This window comes from Carcharhinus amblyrhynchos, unplaced genomic scaffold (genome assembly GCF_965287045.1).
Source record: "Carcharhinus amblyrhynchos unplaced genomic scaffold, sCarAmb.v2.hapA scaffold_39, whole genome shotgun sequence".
Lineage (NCBI taxonomy): Eukaryota > Metazoa > Chordata > Chondrichthyes > Carcharhiniformes > Carcharhinidae > Carcharhinus > Carcharhinus amblyrhynchos.
In genome coordinates this window covers 7,599,637-7,615,950 of record NW_027649780.1, presented here as the reverse complement: position 1 = coordinate 7,615,950, position 16,314 = coordinate 7,599,637, and the positions used below count along the sequence as shown (strand labels likewise).

Below are 16,314 nucleotides of genomic sequence, written 5' to 3'. Positions count from 1 at the left end.
TCAGCAAGTTCACTCCAAGGAGAGACCATTTACCTGCTCTGACTGGGAAGGGATTCACTGTCAGCAAACTTGGTGAAACACCAGTGAGTTCACAAGTGATTACAGTTCTGGGATTAATCTTGTGAATCTTTCTTGCCCTTTCTCCAGTGCCTCTATTTCCTTTCTCTAACATATAACAGTACAACACAGGAACAGACCCTTCGGCCCACAATGTTGTGTTGAACATGACGACAAATTAATCTCATCCCTTATGCCTGCCCTTGGACCATATTCCTATTTTCCTTGCATCTTCATGTGCTGATCCACTTACCTGATGAAGGAGCAGTGCTCCGAAAGCTAGTGGCTTTTGCTACCAAATAAACCTGTTGGACTTTAACCTGGTGTTGAGACTTGTTACTGTGTTTACCCCAGTCCAACGCCAGCATCTCCATATCCTGATCTAAAAGCCCCTGCAACACCCCTGTCATATCTGCCTCCACCACCACCCCGGTAGCAAATTCCAGACATAACCACTCAAAAAAATCTTGCCCCTCACAGCTCCTTTGAACTTTCCCCTCTCCACCTGAAGTGCATACCCGTCCCCCAGTATTAGACATTTCAACTCTGGGAAAAAGATTCTGACTGTCAACCCTATCTATGGCTCTTAAAATTTTATAGATTTCTATCAGGTCTCCTCTCAGCCTCTGTCACTCCAGACAAAACAACCCGAGTTTTTCCAGCCTCTCCTGATAGCTCATACCCTCTAATCCAGGCAGCATCCTGGGAAACCTCTTCTGCACCCACTCCGAAGCCTCTGCACCCTTCCTGTAATGTGGCAGAATTGAAAACAATATTCTGAGTGCAGTCAAACCAAAGTTGTATAAAGCTGCAACATAACATCCTGACTCTTGTACTCAATAAATGCAAGCATGCCATATGTCTTTATCATCCTATCTACTTGTGTGGACAATTTCAGGGGGATAGGGACTTGAACCCCAAGATCCCTCTGGACATCGGTGCTGTTCAGGGGCCTGCCATTAAATGTATGTTTACCTTTAACATTTGATCTCCCAAAGTGCAGCATCTCACACTTGCCCAGATTAAACTCCATCTCCCATTTCTCTGTCCATATCTGCAGCTGATCTATATCCCACTGTATCCTTTGACAACCTTCTACATTATCTATAATTCCATCGAGCTTTGTGTCATCTGTAAACTTACTAACGCAGCCATCCACATTTTCATCAGTTATTTACATATGTTACAAACAGCAGAGGTCTCAGTATGGATCCCTGTGGAACACCACTAGTCACGGACCTCAAGCCAGAAAAATACTTTTCTGCCATTACTCTCTGACTTTTATGGGCAGTTCTGAATCCAAGCGGCCAAATCACCGTAAATCCCATACATCTTAATCTTCTGGATGAGCCGACCATGAGGGACCTTGTTGAGAGCCCTACTAAAATCCATGTTCACAACATGCACTGCTCTACCCTCATCGATCACCTTCATCACATGCTCAATAAAATCAATCAAGTTAGTAAGATATTAACTTGTTCGGTGAAATGTAGATAACAGGTAGAATTGATATCTAAAGAGGACTTTATTCTTTGGAGTTGAATAAAGGGTTTGTTGTTACTAATGGGTAAAGAAGGGTTAAAACCCTTACCCAGAACACTTTTCACACACACGTGGACATCTCTGAATCTGACCCACACCAAATGGAACGTTACACAAGAGGCTGGAATTCACTGGAATTTCTTAACAACCTTTCAATAGAAATGTCCCGGTACAGACTGTGACAAAGGACACAACAGACAGCAAGAACCAGGAGGAACCTTTAACGCAGAGAATGTTAATAACCTTGTTCACATCACAGGTACCAGGCACAGGAGGATCCCAAAAAAACCAGAACATTTAATTTCTGTGTGTTTCACAATTCTAAATGACTGATTCTTTAACATAGGAATGTTTAAAAACAGCATTGTGATATTCCAAGGTCAGCTGTGTCTGGGAAAGGGGCAGACTGATGTGTCTTTATTTTAAACAGGAGGATCCATTGAAAAGCAGCTCTGGATGTTACGAGCACCCCCTGACCTAGATATGAAGGGAATAGATAAGATAGAAGCAGGGAAGTTGTTTCCACTGGTGGGTGAAATTAGGACTAGGGGGCATAGCCTCAAAATAAGTGGGAGTAGATTTAGGACTGAGTTGAGGAGGAACTTCTTCACGCAAAGGGTTGTGAATCTGTGGAATTCCCTGCCCAGTGAAGCAGTTGAGGTAACCTCATTGAATGTTTTTAAGGCAAGGATAGAGAAATTTTTGAACAGTAAAGGAATTAAGGGTTATGGTGAGTGGGCAGGGAAGGGGAGCTGAGTCCACAAAATGATCAGCCATGATCTTATTGAATAGCGGAGCAGGCTCGAGGGCCCAGATGGCCTACTCCTGCTCCTAGTTCTTATGTTTTTAAAAGATGGAGGGAGGAGTAGAAAATAAATACAATAAAATCTCTAGAGAAACTAATGGGACTAAAGGATATTGAATCATTGGAGTTCTTTATTACAGAGGGCTGGGTTGTTAAGTATGTTCAAGGCTGAGATCAACAGCTTTTGAATTAGTGAAGAAATCAAGGGTTATGAGGATAAGGCAGGAAAGCGGAGTTGAGGATCAGATCAGCCACAATCTCACTGAATGTTGGAATAGAGTCAATGGGCCAAATAGCCACCATCTGCTCCAATGGATTAAATAAGAAAGAAATGGAAGGGGCATACTGAAAACTTTTGGCAAAACTAAAAACCTGAAATGATTGAGCTGGAAGATGAGAGCAAGATTGACATTGATTTCACTGGAACGAGATTAAAGAACAGCAACAATGGAGGTAGAAAAACACTGAGGATAGATTAGTTCATTAACAACATGGGGAGGAATGTCACATCACTGTTCACTAAGATGTGTAAAGATAGTTACTTATCAGCGGAACAGCCAGAAGACATGATGCAGATAATAAAGATCACCCTCAGAAAGACTCAGATACGTGGAGGTTCTGAAGCTTGTACAATGAGTCTGAATGCCCCTGTGTGAAAGGTTGCATTGAGAATCAGAACAAAGTCAGTTGGTAGATGCAGATTCCAGGGAGGAAGAGGGACAAGAGAAGCAATCGGCATGATAAGATTAATGAGGGTGAATGCAGATCAGCTTTGGGATATTTGTTTGGGCTGACTGGAATAAGTTCTAAATGTTAGAAAACATTCAATAATCACAGAAGGATTTCATGAGAAGACTTTAAGAATAAAAATCTAACCACTGTAATCAGTTGTGAAGTCGCTGGTGTCTCAGTAAGTTGCAGAACAAAGTGAATCTCTGCCCACACTGAGAGCAGCTGAATGGTCTCTCCCCAGTGTGAACTCGCTGGTGTCTCTGCAGGGTGGATGAATCACTCAATCCCTTCCCACACACAATGCAGGTGACCGGCCTCTCCCCAGTGTGAACACGCTGGTGTCTCAGCAGGTGTGATGACTGACTGAATACCTGCCCACACACGGAGCAGAGGAATGGCCTCTCCCCAGTGTGAACTCGCTCATGTGCCTTCAGGTTAGATGACTGAGTGAATGCCTTCCCACACACGGAGCAAAGGAACGGCCTCTCCCCAGTGTGAACTCGCCGGTGAGTCTTCAGATGGGTTGAATCAGTGAATCCCTTCCCACACACAGAGCAGGTGAACGGTCTCTCTGTGGTGTGAACTCGCTGGTGCCTCCGTAGGGTGGATGCATCACGGAATCCTGTCCCACACTCAGAGCAGGTGAAAGGCCTCTCTCCAGTGTGACCCCGTTGATGAATTTTCAGTTCAGAGGGTGATCGGAAACCCCTCCCACAATCCCCACATTTGTATGATTCCTGCATGGTTCTGTTCACGTTGCGATTCTCCAGGTTTGACAACGCACGCAGAGCACGTACTTTCTCACCCCGCTGTGAGTGGTATGATGAATTTTCAGGCTGTGTGTCACTAAATCAAGTTCTTGACAGTGTCAATGCCGTGGAACCTCTCAGTCACGTGCACATTTCCATGCTTGAACAGTTAGTGATGTTTAAAATCTTTTGACGCAGACAAAACAATCAAAACCTTCTCCCTCCAAATTGAAAGACTGAAGATATTCAGCTCCCATCAGTCAAGTGACTCGGTCATATCTTAATGTGATGTTTAGCCTGACATTTCTGTCTGCAAAATGCCAAATTTTAACTTGCTGTAAAAGGAGTTTTAAAAAAAGATGTGTCAATGCAGGATACAAATTCAGAACAGATAATTCTAGTTTCTATGGAACATTCTTTCCTCTTTCATTCCCCAAAAGCTGTAAATCTCCACTCCACACACTCTCCTTCTATTTTACCCTAATGTATCGAATATTCAAAGTGCATCAAATATTCACTCTCCCAATTCTCCTGAAGATACTAATCGAGTCTGATTGACATTTTCTAACTGATGACTTCCTGTTCAGGACACAGAGATCAGAAGAAACAGAAGTTGGAGTTGTTCATTCTTTCCATCTGCTACTCGTTCCTCATAACACTTAACTCCCTTGTCAGTAGGGAATTTGTCTACCTCGTCCTTGATTGTATTCAATGATCATCAGCCTTACTGGTCCCTGGTGTTGCTTCATGCAGATCTACAGATCCATGCTCACTGCTTTCTGTCCTGGACAGAGAGGCCTGAAAATCTTCATGAAGGCTACCAGGCAATTTTTTGTCTTTATTACTAGATTAAAAATGCGTGGAATAAAGTTAAGGTTAAAAGTTAAAGTTTATTTATTAGTCACAAGTAGGCTTACATTCACATTGTAATGAAGTTACTGTGAAAATTCCCTAGTTGCCACACTCCGGCACCTGTTCAGGTAAACTAAGGGGGAATTTAGCATGGCCAATGCATCTAATCTGCACATCTTTGGACTGTGGGAGGGAACCGGAGCACCCAGAGTAAACCCACACAGACACAAGGAGAATGTGTAAACTCCACACAGACAGTGTCCCAAGCTGGTAATCAAACTTGGGTCCCTGGCGCTGTGAAGCTAACCACAATGCCACTGTGCCACACAATACAATAGACAAACTTGATTCACTTCAGTTCCTCCAAGTCAATAATTGAAGCCCATAATGAGAAAATAAATGGACAGGGAAGAATATAAAATTTTTGATGCAGGCTGCTACCTGTTTATGTTTATTTACTGAACACAAGACGTGTAATATACATAGTACTCCTTGAACAGAATTACAGGGGTAATCTGAGGAGGAACTGTATATCAGTAGTTTGTGGTCAGAACTGGGAACTCACTGCCTTTGAGGGTGATGGAAAAACTAAATTAGAAAGGTATTTGAAAGAAAAATTAACCACCAAAAGAACAAGGATATATGTATGACAAAGTGACTGGAAATATATAATCTAACTATAGTATATTACAAGACTAGAAATAGGCCTAAATTTGTTTTATTACAGAACCACAAGTAATATATCTAATCTGTACCATGTAATAACACTAGACATCTCTCTGTCCTATATTAATTTCCTGTCCACTTAAATGTCATTCAAGAAAGCAGCTCTTTAATTGTGAATATTAGGAAAGAGACCATCCTTTTAGCCAGACAAACAAATGTATCAAGCTGGGGGAACGAAGGTTGTTAATGTCGTAAGATAGAGAGAGAGACCTGGGCCAATCTTTCCAGAGTCTGCACCCTCCCTGGATTCACTTTCTTTCCCCTTAGTTGCTGCAAGTCCCCAATTTCCCTCAGAATGAAAAAAAGTAAACGGAAAGAGTGAGAAAAGAAAGCGTTTTACTTACAGATGTTAAAGACAGGAGGAAATTTGAGTCTGAAGCTCAATCTGCATTCAGAGAGAGAGCAGCAGCAACTTTGCTGGGCAGGAATGAGCGGGTCAACAAGCTCATTGTCCCGCTTCCGCATTCAGACAATGGGGAGCTCTGATTGGCTGGAGGTGCAGTGGCCTTCCGGTCCTCCAGAGTTCCCATTGGTCTCGCGGACAGACAATGGTGGGCGGAGCCCCACGTGCGGGTGGGCGGGATTTTGCCCTCCAGCCTGCGCTGAGCTGCTGTCCAATGGGAAAGGCTGGAAGACCCGGACAATGGTCAGTGCGCCGGCCCCGCCCCACACCTACACTGACTCTGACCAATGGGAAGAGTTGGAGGACCGGAACTGTCCATTGTCTGCTGAGCATTCTCTTATCCATACAAAATGAAGAAATCTGTTCATTCTCTGTCTGGGAAGCAGATACTTTCTATTCTGATAAAAATTGTGCTCTGTGGCTTCATTGTTCTGAAAGAATGTGACCTGTCTCACTCAGCCTTTCTTCCATTACGCTTTAGGGTAGTTTGCAGTTTAGCCAAGGCGTATATTTTAATACAAAACATTCAAAAATACATGCTTAAATCTGAAATACATTTCAATTTTCTACCATGGTTATATGTGTCTCTATGCAGACAATACCTTTCTAAAATATAGGTATAAGGCACATTGAACATACTGCTTAAGTCTCATGCTTTAGACCACTCAGCTATCCTAATAACTTGCTAAACAAATAGCCTGGCTATTAAGTTAATATATTAGTGTCACAAATAGGCTTACATTAACACTGCAATGACATTACTGTGAAAATCCCCTAGTCGCCACACTCTGACACCTGTTCGGGTATACTGAGGGAGAACAGATATGAAATATTTAAAAGAATTTAAGATTTACAAAACCTAACTAAAGAAACTTCATTCTAAACTTACAAAATCAGAATTAGTTACACAGTGCAAACTGACTTCTCTTGGGCATCACCATTTGAAGAATGAATCATTTAACGTTGGTTTCTCTACCTTGAGGCTGAGATTTCTTGGACATTTCATGCCCCACTCTACTGCTGTGTGTCAAATATCTCACATTGTGCTTTCTCTTGTAAGTATGGACACGAGACTGGCTCCACAAACATCATTGTAACTCACAAATCATTTCCCAATCCTCCTATCATTTGTAAAAGATGAAATTGGATCTGCTGCTATGTTACTAATTCCATTCATGGATTCCTATGTGGGTAAAATGTCATTCCAAATGGATTCTCACAGGGTGAGATTTTGTCTCATGATTATTCTCCATCACTGACATCTGACAGAGCATCTTACCCCGGCCCTATCTGAGTAATTCCATGTATTTGCTCCACTAGTCCTCCGAACCGACACATTTTAGATTAAGGGGCAATTTAGATTGGCCAATCCCCCTAACCTGCACATCTTTGGACACTCGGTAATTTAGCATGGCCAATCCCCCTAACCTGCACATTTTAGAACACGAAGAGACAATTTAGCATGGCCAATCCACCTAACCTGCACGTTTTTGGACACTAAGGGACAATTTAGCATGGCCAGTCCACCTAACCTGCACATGTTGGACTGTGGGAGGAAACTGGAGCACCTGGAGGAAATCCATACAGGCACGAGGAGAACATGCAAACTCCACACACCCACACATGCACGCACACACATGCACCATGGCCGGAATTGAATTTGGTTTCCTGGCACTGTTAGGCAGCAGTGCTAACCATTGTGCTACCAAGCCACCTCTTATAATTGAGATATATAAGATTATATGGTGGAACAGTGGTTAGCACTGCTGCCTCACAGCACCAGCTACCTGGGTTCAATTCCAGCCTCAGGTCACTGTCTGTGTGGAGTTTGCACATTCTCTGTGTCTGCATGGGTTTCCTCTGGGTGCTCCAATTTCCTCCCACAATCCAAAGATGTGCAAGTTTGGTTGATAGGCCATGCTAAATTGCCCCTCAGTGTCCAAAGATGTGCGGGTTAGGCAGATTGGCCATGCTTAATTGCCCCTTAGTGTTGGGAGACTAGCAAGGGTAAATGCATGGCGTTATGGGGATAGGGTCTGGGTGGGATTGTGGTCGGTGCAGACTCAATGGGCCAAATGGCTTCCTTCTGCAGTATAGGGATTCCATGATTCTATGATAAAAAAACTGACAAAGCAAATGTAAAGCGGATGCTTCCTCTTGTGGGGAAATCTAGAACAAAACGTCATAGTTTTAGGGGAAGTGCAGATTTAAAACAGAGCTGAGGAGAAAGTACTTCTCTCAAAGGGTGGTGAGTCTGTGGGATTCACTACCCAGAATGTGGTGGATGCCAGGGTATTAGTTTGAGATAAAAAGTTTTTAAATTAGAAATGGGTTGAAGGGTTATGGAAAACACAAAGGAAATTGGAGTTGAGGCAGAGGTGAGATCAGCCAGCATCATATTGAATGGCGGTACAGACTCGAGGGGCTGAATTGCCTATTCCTGTTCTGAGTTCTTAAATTCATTGTCTGAACATGGCTCAGTCCTGGATGTGATTAACAGCAGAATCCAATGCCGCTAATCACTTGTGAACTTGTTGGTGTGTCTGTAGGTGGGATGGCCGAGTGAAGCTTTTCCCACACACGGAGCAGGTGAATGGCCTTTCTCCAGTGTGAACGCGCTGGTGTGTCTGCAGGCTGGATAACTGTGTGAATCCCTTCCCACAATCAGAGCAGGTGAATGGTCTCTCCCCAGTGTGAACTTGCTGGTGTCTCATCAGGTTCGACAACCGAGTGAATCCCTTCCCACAGGGAGAGCAGGTGAATGGCCTTTCCCCAGTGTGAACCTGCTGGTGTGTATTAAGAGTGGATAATTGAGTGAATCTCTTCCCACAGTCAGAACAGATGAATGGCCTCTCCCCAGTGTGAACTCGCTGGTGTATCTGGAGGCTGTCTATCCGACTGAATCCCTTCCCACACACAGAGCAGGCGAATGGTCTTTCCCCAGTGTGAATTCGTTGGTGTTTCTGCAGATTGGATGATGTTCTAAACCTCTTTGTGCAGTGAGAGCAGCTGAACGGTCTCTCCTCAGTGTGAATGCGCTGATGGGTCATCAGTTCCTGGGAGCTTTTGAAACCACTCCCGCAGTCAGAGCATTCAAAAGATCTCTCCTGGGTATGAGTCAGATTGTGACTCAGCAGGCTGGATGAATGAGTGAATCCCTTCCCACACACACAGCAGGTGAATGGCCTCTCCCCAGTGTGACTGCGTCGATGAATTTCCAGCTGAGATGGGGATATGAATCCCTTCCCACAATCTGCACATTTCCATGGTTTCTCCATGGTGCGGGTATCCTTCTGACTAAACAGTCAGTCAGTTTGGGTACAGTCTCTCCCCACTGTGAATGCTGCGATGTATTTTCAGTCTGTGTAACTGGTTAAGGCTCTTTCCATACTCAGTGCACAGGAATACTCTCACTTGGGTGTGTGTGTGCATGTACGTATGTATCTCAGCACTTTTCCAGTCACACTGATGTTTAAAGTCTTCTGAAGCAGACAGGACAGAGAAACATTTCTCCTTCTGATTCAACGGCCGATGATATTCAGATCCCAATAATGTGAGAAAGGATGCCAGATTTCATTGTGAGATTTCTGTCTGTAATTTCTCCTCTTCCATATTCTGTAAAAACAATTCCTAAAAATCATCACTATCCATACAGGATAGAAATTCAGAACAAACAATTTTAGTTTCTACGGAACATTCTTTACTCAGGGATATAAATCTCCATCTCACACACTCTCCCTCCATTCTCACTCTGCTGTATCTAATATTCACCTTCTCAATTCTCCTGAAGGTGCTGATTGACAGCTCCATGCTCACTGCTTCCTGTGCTGGACACACACAGCTGAAAATCGCCATTCAGGCAGCCAGACAGATATCTGTGTAAATTACAGGACTAAAATGTGTGGAACATACCGACTGTGTTCGCTTCCTTTCCCTTCAGTTGCTGCAAGTCCTCAGTTCCCCCCAGAATGAGAAAAGAAATGGAAAGGGGGAAACATTGATTTCCTCCCAGATGTTGCACAGAGGCGGAAGTTTCACTCTGAAGCTCATCGGCCAACTTCCGCATTGTGACGTCACACTCAGCCAATAGGAATCACTCTGCCCGCATTGACGTCGCCGGGTCCCAGTGCGCAGGCCCCGGCGCGCGGACTCGGGAGCCCCGCCCCCACCCATTGTTCCCCTCCCCCTCCTCGAGCCAAGGTTTCCAGACAAGCGGCTGGCGGCTCCGGCCAGAGCGAGAAGCCGCTCGGTGATCTCCCCCTCCCCCCCCGGACAGGGACTGCGCATGTGCGGGGGAAGAGCCCACCCACTGACCTTTATCCTGAGGTTCTGACCAATGGGAAGAGTTGGAGGACCGGAAGGAATTTGGTCCTTCAGCCAATCAGAGCTCCTTATTATCTGAATGCGGAAGTGGACAATGAGGTTCAGACCAAACTGCCTCCTCTCAGCAACATCTGTCAGGCAATCCAGAGGTGTTCTGTGAGTACATTACTGGCAGGAGGGGACCAGGAAAAGAGTAGGGTTCATTAGGGAGCAATGTAGTAATTTGTGGAGCTGGGGGACATTGGTGAGGTTTTAAATGAGTACTTTGCATATATATTTACTGTGGGGAAGGATGATGTAGGTATAGAAAGCACAGTAAGAAGTCTCACAACACCAGGATAAAGGCCCACAGGTTTATGTGGATTCGCAAGCTTTTGGAGCACTACTCCTTCATCAGCCTCCCATCCATTGACTCTGTCCACACTTCCCACTGCCTCAGCAAAACAGCCAGCATAATTAAGGACCCTACACACCTCGGATGCATTCTTTTCTGTCTTCTTCCATTGAGAAAAAGATACAAATGTCTGAAGTCACATAAGAACATAAGAAATAGGAGCAGGAGTAGGCCATCTAGCCCTTCGAGCCTGCCCCGCCATTCAATAAGATCATGGCTGATCTGTCGTGGCTCAGTTCCACTTTCCCGCCCTCTCCCCATAACCCTTAATCCCCTCTCTTATCAAGAACCCATCAACCAGCTTCTTAAAAATATTTAGCGAGGCAGCCTCCACCACTTCAACGGGCAGAGAATTCCAGAGATTCACCACCCTTTGAGTGAAGAAGTTCCTCCTCAACTCCGTTCTAAACCGCCTCCCCTTTATCTTGAGGCTGTGCCCCCTAGTCCTACTGTCTTTTTTGAGCGGGAAGAGTCTCCCCACCTCTATCCTATCCATCCCATTCATCATCTTATACGTCTCAATGAGATCTCCCCTCATTCTTCTAAACTCTAACGAGTACAAGCCTAGTTTATTCAGCCTCTCCTCATAGCTCAACCCCCTCAACTCCGGTATCAGCCTAGTAAACCTCCTCTGCACTCCCTCCAAGGCCAAAATATCCTTGCGCTGGTGTGGCGCCCAAAACTGCACACAGTACTCCAGCTGCAGCCTCACCAATGCCCTATACAGCTGCAGCAAGACCTCCCTACTTTTATATTCAATCCCCCTCGCTATGAAGGCCAGCATCCCATTCGCCTTCCTGACCACCTGCTGCACCTGCAAGCTGGGTTTTTGCGACTCATGCACAAGGACCCCGAGGTCCCTCTGCACCGTCGCCTGCTGCAGTTTTTCGCCACGTAAGTAATAGTCCTTCCTACCATTCTTGCTACCAAAGTGGACCACCTCACACTTGCCAACATTAAATTCCATTTGCCATTTCCTGGCCCATTCACCCAGCCTATCTAGACATACCAACCGACTCAAGAACAGCTTCTTCCCTGCTGCTGTCAGACTTTTGAATGGACCTACCTTGCATTAAGTTGATCTTTCTCCACATCCTAGCTATGACTGTAACACTACATTCTGCACTCTCTCATTTCCTTCTCTATGAACAGTATGTTTTGTCTGGAAAGCATGTAAGAAACAAAAATTTTCACTGTATGTTACATGTGACAATAATAAATCAAATCAAAAGGTGAGTCGTATGGAAAGCAGGGAGAGGCTTTGTGAATCACTTCAACAACTTAACATTGAGACGGAAGAGATATTAACGGTTTTAACTGGGCCTTAAATTGTATAAAGCCCCAGCTCCAGATGGGATGTATCCCAGCTGCTGAAGGAGGCAAGGGAGGAGATTGCACTGACTCTGACAATTTTCAAATCTTCTCTGGCCACAGGAGAGGTAGTAAAAAGTCTGACAACACCAGGTTTTAGTCCAACCTATTTATATTTATATTTATATTTATAAATAGGTTGGACTAAAACCTGGTGTTGTCAGACTTTTTACTGTGTTTACACCAGTCCAACGCCGGCATACCCACATCACAGGAGAGGTGCCATAGGACTAGAGGACAGCCAATGTGGTATTATTAGTCAAGAAGGGAAGTAGGGGAAAATCAGGCCAGTAAAATCTAACTTCACAATAGGGAAACTATTGGAAAAAATTCTGAGGGACAGAGTTAATCTCCACTTGGGGAGGTAAGGATTAATCAAGGATAGGCAACATGGTTTTGGCAAAGGGAGATCAGGTCTTACAAATTTGATTGAATTTTTGAGGAGGTGACTAGTTGTGTAGATGTACAGGTGATGTAGTCTACATGGACTTCAATAGGGCTTTTGACAAGGTCCCACATGGGAGGCTGATGAAGAAGCCCATTGGATCCAAGGTAATTTGCCAAACTGGATCCAAAAATGGTAGGTTGCAGAGGGGGATGGTAAGATGCTGTTTCTGTGACTGGATGTTTGTGTCCAGTGGTGTTCTGCAGGGATCAGTGCTGTGTCCCTGTTTGTAGTGATTCCCAGCTTGGGTCACTGTCTGTGCGGAGTCTGCACATTCTCCCCATTTCTGTGTGGGTTTCCTCCGGGTGCTCCGGTTTCCTCCCACTGACTGAAAGACATATTGGTTAAGTGCATTGGCCATGCAGTAAACATGGATCTGACAATCAGCTTCAATCAGCACCTTCATGAGAATTGGGAGGGTGAATATTAGATACAGCAGAGTGAGAATGGAGGGAGAGTGTGTGGGATGGAGATTTACCCAGCTTTTGGGAATGAGAGAGGAAAGAATGTTCCAAAAACTACAACTGTTTTGAATTTCTATCCTGTAATGACACTGATCACTTTTGTAAACTCCTTTTACAGGATATTGGAAGGGGAGGATTTACAGACAAATCTCAAACCTAATGTCACATCAACATCTGATATCCTCACTCAATTCATTGGGATTTGAATTTATCGATCTTTGATTCTCGAAGGAGAAATGTTTCTGTATTCTATCTGCTTCAAAAACTTTAATTGTTTGTGTGACTGGAAAAACACCAAGAGACAGACACACCCGAATGAGAGTGTTCCAGTGCACTGAGTGTGGAAAGAGCTTTAACCAGTTCCACAGCCTGAAAGTACATCACAGCATTCACAGTGGGGAGAGACTGTACCCGTGTTCTGTGTGAGATTTAACTGATTGTTTAACCTGGAGAGTCACAAGGACACCCGCACCATGGAGAAACCATGGAAATGTGGGGACTGTGGGAAGGGATTCATATCTCCATCTCAGTTGGAAGCTCATCACCGCAGTCACCCTGGGGAGAGACCATTCACTTGCTGTGTCTGTGGCAAGGGATTCAGTCAGTTATCGAATCTGCGGACACACCAGCGAGTTCACACTGGGGAAAGGCCTTTCGCTTGCTCTCAGTGTGGGGAGGGATTCACTCGGTTATCCAGCCTGCAAACACATCAGCGAGTTCATACTGGGGAGAGACCGTTCACCTGCACTCAGTGTGGGAAGGGATTCACTCAGACATCCCACCTGCAGACACACCAGCGAGTTCACACTGGGGAGAGACCGTTCACCTGCTCTGTGTGTGGGAAGGGATTCACTGACTTATCCAGCCTGCGGGGACACCAGCGAGTTCACACTGGGGAGAGACCATTCACCTGCTCTCAGTGTGGAGAGGGATTCACTCAGTCATCCGCCTTGCGGAGACACCAGCGAGTTCACACTGGGGAGAAGCTGTTCACCTGCTCTCAGTGTCTAAAGGGATTCACTCAATTATCCCACCTGCAAACACATCAGCGAGTTCACACTGGGGAGAGGCCATTCACCTGCTCTGTGTGTGGGAAGGGATTCACTGACTTATCCAATCTGCAGACACACCAGCGAGTTCACAGCAGGGAGAGACCATTCACCTGCTCTCAGTGTGGGAAGGGATTCACTCAGTCATCCACCCTGCGGAGACACCAGCGAGTTCACACTGGGGAGAGGCCATTCACCTGCTCTCAGTGTGGGAAGGGATTCACTCAGTCATCCACCCTGCGGAGACACCAGCGAGTTCACACTGGGGAGAGGCCATTCACCTGCTCTCAGTGTGGGAAGAGTTTCAGAGCTTCATCCGCCTTGCTGAGACACCAGTCAACACACGAGTGATTCCAGGGGTTGGATTCTGCTGTTATTGTTTCTGCTCTCAATTACACCCAGGACTGTGTTTTGTTCATTCTCACAGTTGGTCAATGGGGAGGGTCAGAGGGTTTCTTTCTGCTGGAGGGGCCAGTCTCATGACTTTGTCTCCAGTGGGCTGATGCTCTTTTGAATCTTGTTTAAATTTCACAAGGATAAGAGTGACAGGGTGATTGGAAGTTAAGACACGTTTAGTCCCATTTCTATTTGAAACGCTGCCTAAATGCCCATCCAATTTCCTTTGCAATGGTTTATTGTCTCCACTTCCTCTACGCTCTTAGGCAGCGATTCCAGATCATCACCATTCGCTGCATCAAAATATTCTTCTTCACATCACCCCAGCCCGCATCTCTGACCTAAAATCATAAATCTGTGTCCCCCTCGCCCTTGTCCTGTTGGCTAATGGGAACAGCTTTTCTTTTCCACCTTATCTAAACCAATCAGAGTCTAGTCCACCTCTGTCCAACTTGTGGGCCAAAGGGCCTGTTTGTGCTGTAGTTTTTCTAAATCTCCCCTCCTTTGCTCCAAGGGCAACAACCCCAGCCTGACATTGACAATAAAGAACAAACTAACAGAATATGTTAATACCTGAAATCAAATGAGAATGTTGAATTTCTGTTGTAAAGAGATTGTGAATATATTGTCCTAGACAATAAAGGAATTGGAATAACTCACCTTGGGTGTGGTTGAATGGAATATATCAATCTGGTATCCATCTACAGTTAGTGAAAATCTGGAATGAGTAGCTGGAAATCACTCCCGAACAGCACTGTGGATGTATTTACAGGCATTGTAGCAGTTCAAGAAGGCAGTGTTGGGACTGTGGCCAAGGCAGCTACATACAGCCACATATTCTGTTATAATTGAAGGACTGCAGATTGAATGTGAAGCATTGTGGGACTGGACTGTCTTGACCACATTCCTGTGACAGCTCAGTTTCTGCAATTACAGCCCATTAAAGCTGCTTAGCAGGGCCCCGACAGAGGACCTGGTGAGAATATTTACTCAGAATGAGTTAGAATTCAACTGGTGTTCAGCAACTAAGATATCTGAATCTGTAAAAAAGGGGTCTGACCAATCAACAAACGGTGGTAGGTAGCTGACTAAGAAGTTAAGAAGCGTTCTCAGGCTTAAATTATTTTACCATACATTTCTGATTCGAACTGTGAGAGACTTGAGACCCGATAGTCAGTGAAGTGATGATATATTCCAAGTAGCACTGGATTGAAAAGTGGACCCTCTGAGAGTAGCTCATAATGGTTATTATCTTACCCCATCATGGCCAGAGAAAAATTCCCCACCCTTTTAGGTTTTGTGGAAAAGTACTGCCCTTTAAGTAGGCAGTTCATTTGTTTTTAAATCACCAGAAACTTGTGTTTATTTTATAATTGAAGATTTATAGGAATTGGCTAAGATGGACTTTCAACATTTTTAAAGTATAAAAAAGTGGTCTTGAGAAGGCAATTTGGTAAAGAGAGTTAGAGGGAGAGGTGTTTACAGAGAGGTGTGGAGAGCCATTGGTTTTACAAGTTATCCATGTTTTCAGAGCTGTCACTTCATGTCGTGATTTGAGAGGGATGGAGAGAAGTCTATTCAATTGTTAAAGTGAAGTTTTCTCTGTTAACTATTAATCAATACTTTGCTTTTTATCTTTCTGACTTGTTACATTTTTAATGGTTGATAAAGTTTCTGAATTCACCATTTAAAGCATTCTTTCTTGCCATATGATTAAGACACTGGAACCTGGTTTAATTTATAATTGAGGAAGTTATTGTAAACAAGGGAACCCCCATGAATCTTAGTTCAAATAAATCAAAGTTCTTACAAATGGAATGCTATCCTTTATTACAAGAGAAATTGAACACAGGAGTAAAGATGTTCTGCTTCAGTTATACAGGGTGTTGCTGAGACTGCATCTTGAATACTGGCTGCAGCTTTGTCTCCTATTTAAGAAATGTTACAAATGATTGAAAGTGGTTCAGAGGAAGTTTAATAGATTGCTTCCCAATTCTTGACCTTAC

The 16,314-nt window shown here is 44.4% G+C and overlaps 3 protein-coding genes across 3 annotated transcripts in view; 1 reads left to right on the top strand and 2 right to left on the bottom strand.

The window, feature by feature from the left end:
- The window catches only part of LOC145363731 (uncharacterized), a 469,439-nt gene that overhangs the window by 182,310 nt on the left and 270,815 nt on the right, over positions 1-16,314 (bottom strand). The window lies entirely within an intron of this gene.
- On the bottom strand, positions 3,281-9,474 carry LOC145335578 (uncharacterized). Its single transcript, XM_080181385.1, has 2 exons — positions 8,390-9,474; positions 3,281-3,883 (listed from the first exon to the last, which is right to left on the bottom strand). Exons 1-2 carry the CDS (start codon positions 9,142-9,144, stop codon positions 3,289-3,291), a joined length of 1,350 nt encoding a protein of 449 aa, XP_080037511.1. The 5' UTR covers positions 9,145-9,474; the 3' UTR covers positions 3,281-3,288.
- The window catches only part of LOC145363620 (uncharacterized), a 52,297-nt gene continuing 46,130 nt past the window's right edge, over positions 10,148-16,314 (top strand). The window contains exons 1-2 of the mRNA XM_080218803.1: positions 10,148-10,345; positions 12,982-14,184. Of these exons, the coding sequence (XP_080074929.1) occupies positions 13,337-14,184 (848 nt within the window). The 5' untranslated portion in view covers positions 10,148-10,345; positions 12,982-13,336. The remainder of the gene's footprint in view (positions 10,346-12,981; positions 14,185-16,314) is intronic.